General features: G+C 38.6%; 1 protein-coding gene across 1 annotated transcript; it reads left to right on the top strand.

Annotated features, from left to right (window-relative positions):
• Positions 1–6: 6 nt before the first annotated feature.
• On the top strand, positions 7–14,492 carry TRAM1 (translocation associated membrane protein 1). Its single transcript, XM_009085900.4, has 11 exons — positions 7–224; positions 3,178–3,241; positions 3,830–3,951; positions 4,154–4,270; positions 5,176–5,234; positions 5,630–5,714; positions 8,398–8,468; positions 8,558–8,662; positions 9,204–9,347; positions 10,230–10,390; positions 13,855–14,492. Exons 1-11 carry the CDS (start codon positions 102–104, stop codon positions 13,926–13,928), a joined length of 1,125 nt encoding a protein of 374 aa, XP_009084148.1. The 5' UTR covers positions 7–101; the 3' UTR covers positions 13,929–14,492.
• The last annotated feature ends 3,878 nt before the right edge of the window (positions 14,493–18,370 follow it).

The raw sequence follows: 18,370 nt of genomic DNA, 5'->3' as shown, positions 1-18,370 counted from the left end.
GCGCGGCCGCCTCCTCCCCTCCGCCTCTTCCTGGCCGCGGCCAGAGGAGCTGTGCTGGCAGCGGGGAGGCGGCGGCGGCGGCGGCCAGCTCCCGGCCCGCCATGGCGATCCGCAAGAAGAGCAACAAGAACCCGCCGGTGCTGAGCCACGAGTTCATCGTGCAGAACCATGCGGACATCGTGTCCTGCATGGCCATGATCTTCCTGCTGGGGCTCATGTTCGAGGTGAGGCGGCACCGACGCCCCCGCCGGGGGTCCTCTTCCCGCTTCCTCCCGCTCCACCGGAGGCTCTCGGAGCTGGAGGGGAGGGAGAGCGCGGGAGTGCCGCGGCAACAGGGGAGGCTGTGCGGGCTGCGGCGGAACCCTGCGGCTGCTCCCGGCCAGCGCCGCCGCCTCCCGGCGCATCTGCCCCCCGGCCCACGCCCGACCCGCTGTACGCGGAGACAGGAGCCGACCCCCGCCTCGCCGCACCGCCCGAGAGCCACCGCGGGCACCCTCCCCGCGGCGCATCCCCGCTTCTCCGGGTGGAACGCCCTTCTCCCCGGCTCGGCTTGGGCAGGCACAGCCGTGGCTACCGCCGGGACCCGCTTCCCCGCCGCCGCGGGCGGGAGGCCGTGCGGGGCCGGAGCGGGGCGGCGCGCTGCCCGCCGCGGCGGCGGAGTTCCTGCGGGCGGCGGGGTTACGTGGCAGCCGGGGAGGGAGGGAGGAGTGCGCGGCACGGCGGGGAGGGGGCGGGGGGCGAGGCCCGGCCGCGACAGCCGATCCCCCGCTCTTTGTGTGCGCGGCCCCGCCGGGCCCCGCCGGCACTACGGCTCCCGGCGGGCGGCGCGGCGGGGAGGGAAGGGAAAGCAGCGGTGACGTGTCCTTAGGGCCGCCGCTCGGGTCCCCCTGCCCGCCCCCCCGCCCGCCGAGCATCCCGGGGCTCCCGGCCGCTCCAGGCGCCGTGCGGCTGAGCTGGGCTAGGCTGGACACCCCCGCCGCCTCCTCCCGCCTCGGAGATGCGCCGAGGTTTGGCAGCGGTGGAGGGGAGCGCTCCCTCCGGCCTCAGGGCCGTCCCTGCTGCAGGTCCTCCCCTCTCTGGGCCCCCATGTTGAATGCAGATGCTTTAAAACGCGCCTTTTTGGCGCTGGAAAGGTAACTCACCCGTGCGACTGCCAAAACCTTATCAGTGATCTAAAATCACTGATCATCAAATGAAGACTGTGTGGACTAAATGTTTCTGGTGTTCTAGGCGTTTGTTCAGACATTTATTTCAGGCATTTGTTAAGGGTTGTGGACCTTTCTGTCATGGTTTTCAGGATGGTTTCATCCAGCTGTTGGTACAGCTCAGCACTAAAAGCCAGTAGAGTTAGGAAGAAAATAGGTAGGTAGGTAGGTAGGTAGGTAGGTAGGTAGGTAGGTAGATAGATAGATAGATAGATAGATAGATAGATAGATAGATAGATAGATAGATAGATAGATAGATAGATAGATAGATAGATAGATAAAACAGGGCAGACCAGCTACACTGTTGTTTTTGGGTTAGCTATCAAAAATCACCAAGACGACTGTTATATGGTAATTTCCTGGGGAATTAAGTTAAAGAGATAAACCTAAACTGTTTCTTTTTGTGCCTACATCAGGCTTACTGTATCAACAGTATTACTGATATAGTTAGAGATTTTGAGGGATTGAATGTGCTGAATTCTTTTGTTTCCATTTTTTTTTTCCCCACTGTGTTTTCTAACCCAGTGTAAAAAGGCCATGTGTCATTGTTGGTCCAGATGTGGTATGTTGCAATTTTTTAAATGCTTTGATACAGGTACAAGAAATCGCTTGCTGTGGTTAATGTTGGTATGGTGAGGTGTTTACACTGCCTGACTTGTACAATTCTAGTATTGAGAGTAGCTGACAGAGCCTTCAAAGGGCAGTTCAGAATTGAGTACTGTTTCAAATTGTCCTCTGAGGGCTCCCTTGATGAATAGGGAGCCCAAGGCAACTTCACTAATTTGAGCAAACTAGTTGGATTCCCTGAAGTTACATGGTCTGAACAGTCTGCCACGTATTCAGGGTTTCATAGAAAATCTAGGGCTTGTTGACAAAGCAATGGTTTTTAAAATCTCACTTCCTGTGAATAATTAATACTAGTAGTAACCTAGTCATTATCTTAAGATGCTCAGTATATCCTTCCAGGATTGCTTAAGGAGCTCAGGGTTTTTGTCAGCCCTATTAATTACCACAGAGATGCTGGGTTTTTACAGCAATGAGAAACTATCTGATCCATGTGATAGATCAGATCTACTAGGTGATCTACAAAGGTATATATCTGAACTATGGTGAAGCACAGGTATTTTCCCTCTCATTTAGGGCATGTTGATTACTGTTGGGATTCAAAGAGGTGTGTTATAGTAAAAAATAACTTTCTGCTTTTTGTCAAATAAGAACTTGTACTCCATCTTCTGTATTGGGGCTTTTAGAATATCCCCACCCACTTCTCAAAGAAAGCCATTAGGACATCTTCTCTTCAAACTGGTTTTATTCATTCTGGTTTTTCTTACAGCTCATCATAAAGGGGTAGTACCGGTACTGCTAAATTTAATTTAATTTGTTTTATGCTTCTTGCCAAAGGATCCTCAGGGTCAAAAGAATGGTAATTGTACTGACTTGGTATCCCACTGGCCTGAAATTGTTTTCTGTTGTTTATGGCTTTTTTTCTTCCCTGTCCACATTTTTCAGATCACCCACAGATTTATGAATATGATAACTGACTTCCAAATTTTGTCAAATAAGGAAAGTACTTTTAAATAAAGTTTATTCTCAGCTACTGCTGAATGCATCATGGTCTAGGGACTCCATGATATTGTACATTCTGTTAATGCAATAATACAGTATGGACTAAAGATGGAATTGTAGCATGTGTTTTCACTTTAGTGTTGCAGGAAAAGCTGTATGTAAGTGACATTTTCAAGGATCTTTCATTTGGCAGGGTGAGTATTCTGTAAGCAAACCTAGAGAGACCACACCATGTGTGCTGCCCTTGGAAAGTCAGGTGCAGTGGTGAGATAATGGGAAACAGTCAAGTTTTTGGGAGGAGACAAACGTGCTGGGCAAAGGTGCCAAAACTATGGACAAATGTTTTCAGTTTAATGCAGTTTATTTCCATGAGAATTTACAGCATTTTTGGTATTTTCTCTTGTAGATTACAGCAAAAGCAGCCGTCATTTTTGTTACACTTCAGTATAATGTTACCATTCCTGCCACAGGTATGTATCTTGCAGGAGGTCAGTTAGCAGACAGTGTATCAGACGCTGTCAGTGTGCCCTGCTTCCTAGACTTGTCCGGAAGAGAACTTGTCTATATCAGTAAATAACCAGCACCTTTCAAGGCTTTCACTTTATTTTTATTAAAACACTGTTTTAACTAATTAAGTTAGAAACAATGTTTCTGTTCTGCTGGATTTGTCATTAGTGCTGAAACACCATCTGACTGGTAGATAAGTTCACATGAATTCTTACTCTGGCTTTGCAGGTGATAATTTTTAATAGTCAAAGTGGCTTGATGGTTTAACCTATTTTTATTGTCCAATTTCAGTGTATTTGGATAAGCTTCCTAAGTGCACTTAAGTTTTTAGTTTTATAGCATCTTTCCAGAGTCAAATTGAGTTTGTGATGTGATGGAGAAGATAACTATAAACAGTTTAGTGACCTAGTTCATGGTGTCAGTTTAATTTGACTTTTATTTGCTCAGCTGACTACAAGCTACTTCTGTCTGAAAGGTTTCACTCTGAGAAATAAACTTATGAACCATTAAACTGTATTGGTGCCTAACAGTTAATTCTCTTTGTCTTTTAGAAGAACAATCTGCAGAAACAATCTCTCTCTATTACTATGGCATCAAAGACTTGGCTACAATTTTCTTTTACATGCTTGTAGCAATAATCATACATGCTATAATTCAGGAGTATGTACTGGATGTAAGTACAAAATATTCATTCCTTTCATCAAGATAATTGTTGGGTTTTAATTAGACTTTAAGACTATTAACTTAAAAGTAAATTTTTGCATTAAAATTTTTAACTGTGAAAACATGCATTAAAACTTCAAGGTACTCTAATGTAGTTACTAAATAAATGTGAAGTACTGCAGCATATAAATAACAGCAGACTTTCATTTCAGAAAATTAACAGGAAAATGCACTTTTCGAAAACAAAGCATAGCAAGTTCAATGAGTCTGGGCAACTTAGTGCATTCTACCTTTTCTCCTGTGTTTGGGGAACGAGTATTCTTGTCTCTGTAAGTATGCTTTCTCTTCTGTTTCATTATGAGATTTCAAAAAATTCACTTATGTTGATGATAAATATGGTTTTGGTTTATTTTTCTGGTTTTAGCTGGTTTTAATTTTAAAGTGGGGACAAGTTTAAGGATTCTGTGTGAGTTTAGTCATGAGTGAGTATAATGTCAGTGTTGCTGTTGCTCAGTCTTGAGTAGATTTACTGTCAAACTGAATAGATAAAACCATTTAACTTTATTATGGTATTTAATTCTCTGTAGTTTTTTTTAATGTTTGTTTATTAATATAAAATAAATGTTTAGGAACCTTACATAGCATTCTGGAGCCTGGGGAATGGGTATATGACAGATTGTTGTAACCTCAGGTCACTGTGTGCTTTTAGGTGACATACTCTTTGCTAGTGGCTGGATGTGTATGAGCTTAGCTCATAGAAAGGGAAGACTCTGCCTTTTTTTTTTATCATTATTTTCTTTATTTTAACATAAAAACTCCTGGAAAAACCTTTCTTTCTCTTAAAGTTCAAAGTTTGTCAGCCGTTTACAAGAGAAGACTTGTGGCTGTAGTAATCCTGGAATAATTTCCATCTCATAAGGACATTCTGTCTTGAAAATCACTTGATTTGTTTGGTTGCTTTGTATTTTCTTAAGCCAGTGCAACTGTCTTTTGTTTTGGGGATTTGTTTTCTGGGTTGGTTTGGTTTTGTTTATTTGTGATTTCTTGGGGATTTTTAAAAAAGAAAATTTATGGATCTGCAACTTTTACTTGTTTATGTATACGTGAGTACTTTTGTGTGTACACTTGTGCATATACATAAATGCATCTATGTACATCCAGTCATTATTTCTGAGTAGAAAGTAAATCTTAGAGTGCTTATTGGGGTTTTTTGTTTGTTCTTTTATTTTTGCAGGAGAACTATATATCAGATCCAACCTCTCTGTGGAGGGACTATCCGCACACTCTGATTCCGTAAGGCCTCTTCCTTCCAGGATTGCTGGGGCAGGGGAGGGACTGCTTTAAGCCTAGGGTGTGTCATGTACAATCTGGAGAAGAAATAGTTTGTAAAACTATATTAGTCCCTAATGTGGTTTTGGTTATGTTTATGTGGGCTCGATTCCTTGACAACTTGTAGCATACAAAGTTCTTTTTATGTAGGTTGTTACTTAAAGAATTCCATTTTTGCAAGTTTTGTCTGAATGATTTAATTATTAAAGATACTAGTTTAGACTTGGCTGGCATGAAGGATCTCTATTTTTTTCTTTTTTTAAGAGACAGTGATAACAATGAGTTCACCAGAAGCTTCTGAAATGTTTTAAGTTCATTCATAATAAATTATATTCTTCAATTCTTGCTGTATTATACAGGTTTCAAATGAAGTTTTTCTACATCTTACAGTTGGCATACTGGTTTCATGCTTTTCCAGAACTGTACTTTCAGAAAACTAAAAAAGTAAGTTCAAAATGTAAATGGGAGGAACTCCAGAGCAAGGTGGCTTTTTTTCTTTACAGTTAAATCCTAATTGCAGTAAAATTGCTAAATATCTGTTGTGTAAACAAAAATTACTAGCGTTTCTCATCCACTGAAAGAATTTTCCCTCCAGCAAGTGATTGTGAGATTTTCTTGTCAACTCTTGGGTTTTTTTCCCCTTTGTTTCTCAGGACTGATAGTCTGAATAGGCTCAGTGAAATCACAGCTGCTTCATGAATCATGATATAGGTGTAGAATATAAACTGAATGATTCTATGCATCAAAGGAGTATGAAAGTCTGGGATTTGATTTAAATGGGTGGATGAAAATGGGACACGAGCTGGCAATGTACCTTTGCACCCCAAAAAAACCCATGTGTCACCTGGGCTGCATAACAAGCAGTGACCAACTGGTTGAGGGGAGGTGAGACTCCCCCTGGAGTGCTGCATCCAGCTCTGGGGTCCCAGCACAAGAAAGGTATGGATCAGTTTGAGTGGGTCCAGAACAGGGCCATGAAGATGAACAGAGGGCTGGAGCACCCCTTCTGTGAAGGCAGACTGAGAGAGTTGGGGTTGTTCAACCTGGAGAAGAGAATGCTCCAGGGAGAACTTATTGTGGCCTCTCACTGTTTGACAGGGGCTTATAAGAAAGATGGAGACTTTTTATTGGGGTCTGTAGTGACAAGGAATAATGATTTTGAAAGAGTAGGTTTAGAGTAGATATGAAGAAATTCTTTGTGATGAAGATGGTGAGACACTTGGAGATTGGAACACAATCCCCAACAATGACACTTCTCAGCAATGCAGAGAAGTTGTGAATTTGCTTTCATTTGAAGTTTTCAAGGTCAGGCTGGATGGGGCTTTGAGCAACCTGGTCAAGTGACAGATGTCCCTGCCCATGGTAAGAGTTTGGACTAAGTGATCTACAAAGGTATCTTTGAGCCCAAGCCATTCTGTGACTGTTGCTGCTGTGTGACTTGGCTGCATCTCTGTTGCCAGTTCTGCTTTATTCGAGAAAATGAAACATAGGTGTTACATAACCACAGGTCTTTTTTGTACAGCAGCTTAGGAGAGGTTTCGTAAAATAGTAACAAGATGGCACTGGTTTTGTGCTGCTCAGATGCAGTATAAATACTCTTTTGCGGATGCGCTGCAGCTGATGTTCCCCTCTTGTGCTAGTGATACCTTTCACATTTGACTTCACAGCCAAGTGTGGAGATTTTTCTTAAAATAACTTCAAGAAAGCTGTCACAAGTGCTGTGTCTTGAATAGTAATGTTTTACTTGGTCACTGCTTGAAATTGTGCCCTCTGACTTTTGCATTAAGTTTTAAAGAGTGATACTTTCATTTGTTTCATCAACCACAGCTTAACCTCTGCTATCTTGGCTTACTTGCCTTATTCCTTCTCTTGAACAAACTGGCTGCTTTTACTCAGGTCTAGTTATCTGTCTTGCTGACATAAACAGAAAATAACTTCTCAGCTCTGGTTCCTCTGTAGTCATGTATACCTCGTGAATTATTCTGCAGTCTCTGACAGGTTGTCCAAGCAAGCAGCATGGGCTGTTTAAATGTTATCTCAGTTCTAAAGTCAAAGTGTTGTAGGCTAGTCCTGGTTGTGCCTGGAGAAACTGACCATTTGTATTTACTGTGTCTTTATCTGAAATAACCAATTTTTCATTTTCTTTTGGATAATTTAGAGTAGATCTTTCTCCACCTGTTTTCTTGCTCTCCTTGTATTATGAATGTGATTTTTGCTGTTGTCATAATTATTTGATTCTGGGATGTGGTTGTTTGATTGTTCTATATGATACTGAGTATTGAATAACATAGTATAGCTCTTGTAAGATGAAAATTTTAGGCCCTTTTTACAAGATAAAGCTAAAGATCCTTGCTTGAAGTTTAGAGAATGTTTCTAAAAAGGAGTTTCTTAAGCACAACTGAATGTACTCTGCTGCCAGTCCAAAAGAGATTTTTATTGTGATCTGGCATAGTTCAGTGGTCCCTCTGTTCACAGATGGCACAATCTGCTTTCCATGTGCTGTGTGCCTTCCTCTTTATTATTTCATCTCCACAAAGTGTTCAGTTCAGTAGGGCTGACTAAAGCCTGGCTTAAGGTTCTTTAAGCATGTGCTTAACATGACTGGTCAATAACAGTATTCTCTGTATTAGCCAAAAACAGTGTGCCAGAATTTTGGATGGCCTTGAATTTTTAAAATTGATGTCAACACTTGGAAAACCTTTCATTTTGATTCGTAGACTGTTATTTTGTTCTGTAGCAATCTGACAATTTGATGGGCAGCAAACATGTGGAACTGTAGGATCTGATGGGACAGTAATACATGCAAAGTAAGAAATGTAATAACTTTTGTATATTCACAGTGGTCCTAACAAATAAAAGTGGATCCTTTTTAAAAGCTTCTTTCCATGTTTGATGCCTTTTCTCACATATGTAAGACACTGAATATGATTGGTAAGTGAGCAAAAAGTTATGTGTGGAATTAGATGATCCAGGCTGAGTGATTCAGTGCCAAACCAGGCCATGTTAAGGTAGCTGATACACCAATAATTTCCAAGATTAGGGAATAGTTTGTAATAACAGATAACAGAGTACAAGACTGTGTAGCATTGTGTATAACACGTGGTCCCTTTTTTTTTCTTCCAAATAGGAAGATATCTTTCGCCAGATTGTCTACATTGGACTTTACCTCTTTCATATTGCTGGAGCCTATCTCCTGAAGTAAGTCACCTGTAACCTTTTGCCAACTCCCTTCTTTGCCTTAAATATCTAACAAAAGGTCTGAATGTTTGTTTTATTTGTTTTGACAGTCTGACCCACCTTGGACTTGTTCTTCTGGTATTGCATTACTTCGTTGAATTTCTTTTCCACATATCCCGTCTTTTCTACTTCAGTGATGAAAAATACCAGAAAGGGTAAATAGTCTTTGTCTTTAAAATTCTTGTAATTTCTGTCTTAGAGCCTTTTGCATTTAACTAACCAGAAACCAAAATTACAAGGTCATTCAAATAGTGTTTCTTAAGCAACCACAGTTGTCCAGACTAGTGCTAGCACTTGTATTTCTAAACCATCAGTATACTTTCTACCTGTTTTAGCCTATTTAAGTAACTATTAGTAGCAGTATTAAATGAAATAAAATCTTTCCATGTATACTAATGTGGGGTTTATTTTAAGTTTTGTAGAGAAAGAAACAGGATAGATTGCTAATACAGCCAGCTCTGTAGGAACTAAAAATGTGCTTTTGTTCTAATAGTGCTGGAAAGCACTTTCCATTGAGTTGAAATCAGTTCTCATAACATGATACAAGATGCATTTAAGATAGGTGCAAAATCATGTATTTAGGTAAGTTCTTAGATTTCAAACAAATTTGCATGGTGAAAGGTAAGCATTTGCATTATTAGTGCATGTGTTTTGAATGGAAAGTTGATTCGGTGTTTGTGGTGTTTTTATTTCTAGATTCTCACTGTGGGCAGTTCTTTTTGTTTTGGGAAGGCTTCTCACCTTGATTCTCTCAGTCCTCACTTTTGGCTTTGGACTGGCAAGAGCAGAAGATCAGCAGCTGAATTTCAGTACTGGGAACTTTAATATCCTGGCTGTTAGGTACAGTAAACCTGGAACAGTTCTTAAGCATGTGGTGTAAACCATGTTAAATACACAATGTAAGTGGTATGGTACTAATGCCAGGAATTCTGAATGATTGAGTGTTTTCATGCAACCAATGGGATCAATAGCAATAGCTAATGTAAGAAATTTGTAAGGCACAATGAAATGAATTGACTGAATTAAGTCTATAACTGAGAAATCTGTAACTGGTTACTCTTCTTTGTTAAAAAAACCCCAAGGAACAATAACAAAAAAACAAAACAAAACAAAAAAACCAGCAGAATTAATAGGAATATTCAGTTACAGACACTACTTTCAAATGTTTTACCGTTAGTAAATTGAATTCTAAATACAATTACTGTGAGTATATCTTAGAGGTCGAGGTGTTTGTGCCCAGAGCAGCTTTGGTATCATTTGAAGATTACTACCTCTTTCTCTGCCTTTTTATGGCCCCTATTGCTGCTGTGTGATCCAACTGCCTGGCCTTCTTGTGACTGCAGAAAAAGAAATTATTGAAACTTTGACAATGTCAGCATTACCTTGCAAAACTGATACTCTGACTGCAAGACACTCTTGAACCATTTTCAGCTGTTACTACCTGGTACCTTGAGAGTAATTCTGAGAAAGACAGCATGAAAGAAACCTAGTACCTGCCAGTTTTGATGGGCAAAGATTTCACTATCACTCTATACCTAGTTTTGATCATCTGGGCTTAAGCCCAGTGTCGCCCTATGCAAGTGAACCCTTGGCTTAGAAAATGGATGTTACCAGGAGAAGGGGGTGGAAGGTGCCCAAAATCCTGAGATGTTCTACCTTGCTTTTCTGTTGAGATAATGAGGCCAACTTACTGATGAAACTTTACCTATTATTTGTTTCTAGAATCAGTGTGCTGGCCTCCATCTGCATGACCCAAGCATTTATGATGTGGAAGTTCATTAATTTCCAGCTTCGGAGGTGGAGAGAGCATTCTTCTTCTCAGCCTCAGTCAGTGAAAAAGAAGTTTGTGTCAGCTAAAGGAAAGACCTCCAGAAAAGAAAGAGGTTTGTAGTTTCAGTTTTTCTGTTCCCTTGACTTCTCAAAACCAACTTTAGGTCGCTAAAGAAGCATTTTTGTGTTTAACTTGTGAGTGAGATGACTCAGGTAGAGGAGCAGTACTGGGGAATATTACTGTGGGAAGAATAATCCTTTTTTTTAATAAAATCCACTATATATTGTTGGGTTTTCTAACTGCCCAAATAAAGGAATTACTGGGGTGTTTTTTGTTAATGCAGCATGATATTTTTTTATTTTCTTTAATTTTATTACTTGAACAAAATGTGCCAAGCTTGTGTTTTTTTCTCTTATATAAAAGAAACAGATGCAATTTTAGATCTCTTCTCTTAGACATTAATTTTCTTGCTGTGGATTTCAAGCTTCTTTTTCATTGCCCTAAAATTCTGAGGGTTTAGAGCAAAGAGGTATTTTGATGATCCACCCAGTAAAAAGTTTTTTACAAAAAAGAGAAATTGGTATTTTTTTAAGGAAAGGTAATGACATCTTACTACTCTAAACCTGTGTCAAAGCATTTGGAAATGAACTAAAGAGTCCAGGTTTGACCTTTTAATAATGTCACACCTCTTTTGTGGAAAGGGTATGTAAGATGAATAGAATGCTCTTTCCTCCCAAGAAAAAATTATGTGCTCTTTAAAAAACAAAAAATTAAATCCCTGTACTTCAGTATATCTGTTGCACCAACAGTTCAACTGCTGTGTATTTAACTGCTAGCTTGAATAACTTCTGCACCCTTTTGAAATGGCAGAAGTGGTTTCCAAAGCTTTCTTCAACATGTACCTTTGCTCCCAAGCTTTGTATTACCAACCTGTTCCACTTTTTGATATATTGAAAGTAGTGTGTGTCAAGACCATTTGCACTGAGAACTGAGATTTATGGTGGGAGATCAATAATTTTTTTACTTCTCCCAAGTTTCTATTTTTATTAAAATTATGTGTTTTAGAGTACTACTGCACTCCCTTTAGAATGATTTGTAATTATCACAATTTGGCTTTTCCATGGTGTCGGGGCTTTTTTTTCATCTGAAAATTCAGTTGGAATTTTTTTTATAATTGAGTGAAGGTAGTTGCCTATGTAAGTGTCCTGTTGAATCAGAGCTTCATGGTCATGGCCTTCTCAATATGGAGGTTTCTTTTTTTAATGTAAGTATTTTATGTCAAATAATTTTGAAATATATGCCTTGATTAGGAGCTTTTTATAAAAAGCTTTTTAAAATCTCTTAATCTATTTAATTCATGTGGTTTAGTGAATCTGCTGAGTTTCACCCTACTTCAATGGAGACTTGCAAGTGGTAAACAAATAGTGAAAAAGTCAGTTAATTCACAAAATAATTGAACCATGCCTGTCTTGGACACTGAAGAATTGTATTCCCTATTTTAAATTAACATAAAAGAACTCAGTTCATTCAGATTCTTCTGGTGTGAATACTCCTGTTATGTTGTGTGTTCAGAACACTTGTCTAGGATGCAGCAAAGCAGTGGTTTTGAAGGAGTAATATATGCAATTGAACTCTTTAAAACACTTTTTTTTGCGGGGGGGGGGGTGTAGTTGAATGTTTTTTTTAGATCCAGGGCACAATAAAATGTGTTACTTTTAGTCTATGCCAAAGGCAAGAAATGGCAGTAAAAAATCCTGCTGGTGATGTAGGTGGGGTATACAGCCACGTACTGACTCATGTTCTTTGTTGTTTTACCTAAACTGTTTAAGAAAATATGATTTCAGTTAGCTGGCTTGGGTCTAATTAATTGTTTGTAAGTTTCTTTCTTTAAATACAACTCAAACATTTTCAGAAATATCCAAAGACCACCTCATGTAGGCTTAAAATGGTGGTGTCATTTACAGCCAGATATGTGCTCAAAGAGACTTTGACTCTCTGGGCCTGTGTCTGGTCTCCTGCTCTTGTGTGGTTGTTATTGTTGGGGTTTTTTTGTGCTTGTTTGCATAAATGGGAGCATTTGGGAGTCGTGGGAGAAAGAGGGAGGCCAACAGTTGTTTTTGTAGACTGTCCACACTCTAGTGACCTTCAGCACATCTGCGGATGGAAAAAAATAAGTTTAACCAGTAAAAATATATAAATATATAGATTAGAATTGTTTAAAAGCACCCAAAAACCCAGCAGCTGTTGCTTGAAGTCAGAATGATAAGAGTCAGAGCAGAGATGTCAGGCTGCCAGCATTGTAGCTGGCTGTGCACTGTGCTCTTCAGATCTGCTTTATAAATGTAGTTACTGTCAGGCCACTTCTGTTTCCTTGGTTGTGGTCAAACTGAGTAAGGGGGTGTTGGAGTTGTGGATGCTGAGGATTTTAGACTTTCTGTGCTGACACACTCTTAAGTCCCAGGAGAGCACTACATTTGACCTGAAGCCATGGGGAAGGCTTCCAAAATTAATTGATGACACTAGGATTCTGAGTGTGTAGTTAATTAGAAGTGTGTAACATCACAAGGTGAAAAGCCTAGAATTCAAAGTTTTAAAATATAATAATATATATAGAACAAGATAGAAGTTTTAAAGCAAAAACTAGTCCTTCTTTTTCCTTCTTCTTAATTTTAAATAGTATTTTGTAATTAGACAAAAAAGTCCTCATTGCAGACTTCAAGTAATTAGTTATTAGATTAAAAGCAAAAATAATTTAGGTATCATTTCTTAATGAAATAGTTTAACCTTAAAAAACCTTATAAAAAAATTGTTAACCATTTTATACCTTATTAGTAAAAAACTAAAAATTCTCTGCCTATGAGACTATAACATAAATAAGAAATAATAAACACCTAATTGTAAGGACAAACTATAATCTCAAATACCTTTGTGTTTTTAGATGGGTGCTTGATCTTGAACTCTTTCCACCCACACATACTCATTGCAAATCTGAACTAGTGTTTTACTTCTGCCTTATCTATGTAAATATCTTCATCCTAATGTAAATGAGTTATATATGTTAAAGTGTATGCTTTAAAAATTGTGAGTATATCTGTGTATAAAGAATTTCCTCTGTGTATCACATGCTTGTAAAGGTAAGCAAAGGAGTGTAATTTTAACAAGAATTATGACATAGGTGAGGTAAATAACTAAGATCTGTAGCTGAGAACTCTGTATGTAGTCTGTCTCCAAAATTCCACAGAACCATCTCATATTCAAGTTTACTTTTTCACAGAATGTCTTCTAAAATATCATAACTGGTCTTGATTTTCAGTCTAGATGTAAATAATGGGCACATTTCAGTGTCTGGTCACATCAGGAAACTGGGATTTATTGTAGCAAACTTTAAATATTGCACTTTGTAAAAACTTCATTATACTCTTGCACTCTGAATGATAATTAAGATGTTTAATAAAGAAGGTACATCAGAAAAAACGTTAAAGGCTGTTTGTAGGACCCACAAAAATGTAATAAAATATATTTTATTTTTTAAAAATATTTACTGTATTTAAAAAGTGTTTTCTTCTTTTCTTCTAGAAAATGGAATAAATGGAACAGTGACCTCAAACGGAGCAGACTCGCCTCGCAGCAGGAAGGATAAATCCTCGTAAAACTGGGTTTTATTAAGTTAATTGACTAATGTCCCCAAAGAATCTGCTTTTTACATGGATGGCCCTTCAGCACTAGAGATATTATGGATTAAAGAAAATACAATTCATGTTTTTTGATTATTGCTGTTGTTTTGAGAAACTTTTTTTAAAAAACCATTTTGACTAAGGAAAAAGTTTATCTCTCTTCAAATATTTGGGGGGAGGATTCGACACTTTTTAAAACACATTGACGCTTTTTTAAATATTTACTGTGATGAAATAACCTACTTAAAGAGGATCACTGTTGCAGTGTATTATTTCCTTCCAGTTTTTGTAATCTTGGTGATACTGTTCTACCAACTTCACTTTTTCCAAGTTCCTCAAAAAGTATTGCAAAATTGAAGTAAAAACATTGTATACATATTCAGATACTCTGGGTTTTCAGCTAATTACCTTGACTCAAATTTACATTTCAATTTGGGATTCCAAGACCACACCAATAGACCTCTTTATTTAGTAGTTACTATAGCTGCACAATGTCTGCTCTAAGAATTGCCCCATATCATTAAAACAAAACTGAACTCATTGGAAACGTTGCAGAGTCTTATTGTTTGTTGGTTAGAAATCTCTTACAAGGAGCACAACACCTTTTTAGAGATAGCTTTTAGCACCTGAAAATTAGAAGGGAGCGTGTGTGGTCATAGAAGGGGTTGATTTGAGTAGCACTGTCCACTTCTGTCTGTGCTTTTGAAGTGTATGTATCTTGGAGAATTGGTGTGCATTGGACCTTCTTTGAAAACCTGTCTGTCTGATTTCACGGGTGGAGGTTATTACGATGTGTTGTGTTTGTTTGTTTTGGGAGGCAATCAGTGCTCCATGAAGAGGGAATTAGATAAATGGATCAAGTGATGAGAAACATTCCTTTATTCGTTAACTGCTTTGCTTTGTTTCACCTCTGTTAGGAAATAATAGTTCAATTTCTCCTATATATATTTTTATGAAAAAATATTTAAAAGCTACAGCTTCTTAAAACTGATTTATTGTGACCTCTGCTGTAACTGGAAAAATCTAAATTTAAGATTTTTTCCATTATCTTTCATAATTGTATTCAATGTGAATCCTTGTCCAGTTAGTTTTCCAGTTTATTATGCAGATAATTTTTCCTCTGTACACTTTTGTAATGGATATAATTCAACCTGCTTCACTTGAGAATGAGTGAGACAGTTATTGCAGTCCTAAGAAGAAGTTGCTGAATTAGTCTATCAAGTTAACCCAAGTATTGAACTGCTTAATGATTAAGGAGTAATTATGAGCAATCGAGCTGATAAATAAAATAATTTTATTTAAAAACTGTTATTATAATGGAGTCTATACCCAACAAAATGATAAATCTGCATTTTGTATTTTCTACAGTTCAATTGCTTACTGTTCAGAATAAACCTTCTAGTACAAAATCCTCACTACAAGCAACTATCCATTCTTCAGTTGTTTAGTGCTGTTTAGAGTTATTACAGTGAAATTTATGACATGTTTCAGCTGATTACAGACACAATTCCCAAGTATTTGGTTCACAGCTCCTGAAGTGGACTTGGTAGACTTGTACTTGCTTAGCTCGAGAGCTCTGGGGCAGTGTGCCCTCTAGTATGCCCAGTCTGCTTCAGAAGAAGTAGGTATCCCATGTCCTGTGGTATCCCATATAGAACTGTGAATCTGTCCAACCTGACCACAAAACTGGAAAACTGGAACTCGGAAATTTTGAGACTCATGTACATTATATACTTGTTGTTCAAAATCATGTTTTGTGTCTGGTGTTCCTAGAAGAACCTTCAAAGATTCTGTGTGCCTTGCTCTCAACTTGTACCTTAAGCCAAAGGGGGTAAATTTTAAGTGTCTGGTCTGGTGCTTGGACTCTAAAGCAGTTTGCTTGTGATATCCTGGTTGTACTGGGGCTGAAAGAACCATAAAGGGCAGAGGAACAAATTATGAAGCAGTCATTTAAGGTACTTCTTGAGATCTTCAAGACTTATAGAAGTCTGAGGGTTGTAATAGTTGTTTCCCTAAGGCAAACTATTTCTTGTAAACCTCATTCTTTGACACAGTAGTCTTGAAATGTAAACTTCAGGTTAATTTCCAAAAACTTCAGAAGTATTCTTGACTGTTAATACTGACGTTGCTTTTTGTCTCCTTTTGGCCTTATGGACGGACATTCTCGTCCTTTGGACATTTACAAAAGCACTTTTGTTTCCACAATGGCTTAATATTCATCATTGCCTTATAGGAGTTGTTGGTATCTGCCAAGTAATAGAAAGTAACAACAGGTGTTCTAGAAATTGGTTAGAGTATTTGAAGCCAGTATTTTCTGTCTCTTCTCTCATAACTAAAAATACATATTTATCATGTTTGATGAGGCAAGACCAGTAATTTTTAATTATCTGCCTTGGGATGGAAACACTCATAAACTTAGAAGATAGTGAGACTTCTATTTCTAATTTGTTATTATTAGTTTTAGCATTAGTGTATTGTTTGGCTGGATAACTTCTTTGAATTGCTTAAAATTGATTTTCAAATGTTATTGCAGTTTTGGTTCTTTGCTTGTAATCTGGGTTTCAGTAAGATGGAAGAAGATTAGTTGTCTAATCATGTTTTCTTAATTATGGCATTGAGAAAATTAGAAATGGAAATGACTGAGGAGTTCATTATTATATCCTATGCCAAATAAAATAGGCAGCAGTTAATTTATCCTCATCAATTACCAGGTCCCACAAAGAGAAAGCTTTGTCCGTTTAGATGGATTTGAATTGAATAATTACACAGACAGTGGATAGGGTTTGTTTGGTTTGTTGTTTTCTTTTCTTAAACCTCCTTCTCTTTGCCCCATCTTGTCAAAACTTTTCAAGATTTAACAACAGATGATTTCAAGCCTTTTTTGAGGCCCAGATGTGTGTTTGTTTTATGTGCCAGAATATTCTCTCAAAACCAGTATTTTACTTTTAAAGTGGTTATATTTAATTTCAAAGTACAAACAAGGAATGTAGAACAGCTGAAATTAATTTTCAGAGTTTTAGTTTTCATCTGGGCACTTTCTCCTTGACTGGTTGCAAAGACTGATTTCTCCTGTGTGAATCATTCATGAATGTGAAAATACTCTTTGGAAATACTGTTTTTCTGGTGATCCCATGCCCAAACTTAGGAATGGTGAAGGAATTTGCTGAGCAGAGAAAATGCATAGGCTATTTCTTCTAAGTTTAGGTTATGCTGAAGGTAAATTATGTATGTTGGGATGATGCATTTAGAAAATCAGCAGTTATTTGTAAGCGTTTGGTATTTTTTTTAAATAATCTTTTTCTTTGAAAATTGTAGTTGTGTTTACGGAGTTGTAGTACCAAGAATTGTAATAAGCAGTGTGGTCCTCTGGTATGGGTAACTGAACTTCTGTAAAAAGGGCCAATACATGTCTGCAGTCCTTTGTTCTTTGAAGATTTCTGACTGACTGCACCTGAGTTGATTTTGTTGGGGGCAAAACTTGTTATGAAAGGGAAGAGGGAGGATTTCCATGACCATGAAAGTAATGTTGGTTGCTGCCAGAATTGTTGTTCTGTTCCTTGCCTTACCTAGCACAAGCTTTTGTGGTTGCATGGTGAGCTAGACCAGGGAGCTGGTGCACCTGAAAACAAGCATGTTTGGGGTTTTTCTGTTGGGTTAGTTGCCTGATAGTAACCCCAGAGTTTTACAAGTAATTATGTATAAGCAAGAAGAAAAGTTGCAGGGTAAGGATCAATCAGGTTCTAAAGCAGCTGCCCCTTTCCAACAGCATGTTGCTTAAAAATTACACTAGGTTACAGTGTGGGAGATCTTTAAAGGCTTCCAGTCACCAGTACCAGAAGGGACCTGGCCTCTCTGGTAGTTCCTACATGCCAAATCTATGAAATATTAGTGGATTTTTTTTCAGATCTTGTGGGGGAAGGGGAAATACTCATTGTGGTTTACTGTACTGAGATACCTTTATCTGTCATCAGGGTTTCCAAGCAGTGCAAGAGGATACTGGAAGAGTAGAAATAGGGATTTTGAAATTGTAGATTGTCCTGGATCAAACAAACAACATTACTTTCCTTAACAGCCAGGAAATTATGGGGTTTTTTTTCTTTTTTGGTGTGAGACTTTTTTTCTCCCACATCAACCCTTTATGTACTGGAGGAGGTCTTCCAGAGAGCTTTGCAAGAATTGCGCTGTATGCGAGTCTTGGTACATGGAGGGGAGGATTGTTTGGTTTCTCTTATTTTGTTTTCCTGTTTTCAGGAAGTTCACCAGCTGATTCCTAGGTCATACTTGGGTTTGGTTCCATTTGTGACTCAGCCCTTTGGGCCTGTGTTGTAAATGCTGGAGATTGGCAGTTTCAATAGGCTCCCTGTGCAGTGGTGATCATTGCTGTCCTAATTGTTCTGTCTGGAAAATGTCAGTATTGA

This window comes from Serinus canaria, chromosome 2, assembly GCF_022539315.1.
Source record: "Serinus canaria isolate serCan28SL12 chromosome 2, serCan2020, whole genome shotgun sequence".
In the NCBI taxonomy this organism is placed as follows: domain Eukaryota; kingdom Metazoa; phylum Chordata; class Aves; order Passeriformes; family Fringillidae; genus Serinus; species Serinus canaria.
Note: the sequence above shows the minus strand (reverse complement) of the source record. Positions and strands in the feature narration are given on the sequence as shown.

Bases quoted from the DNA above. Each gene is read 5' to 3' on its own strand.
- TRAM1 (XM_009085900.4), top strand. From the start codon at position 102: ATGGCGATCCGCAAGAAGAGCAACAAGAACCCGCCGGTGCTGAGCCAC. The intron at 225-3,177 runs GTGAGGCGGCAC...TTTCTCTTGTAG, and splicing joins TGCTGGGGCTCATGTTCGAG to ATTACAGCAAAAGCAGCCGT. The intron at 4,271-5,175 runs GTAAGTATGCTT...TTATTTTTGCAG, and splicing joins GAACGAGTATTCTTGTCTCT to GAGAACTATATATCAGATCC.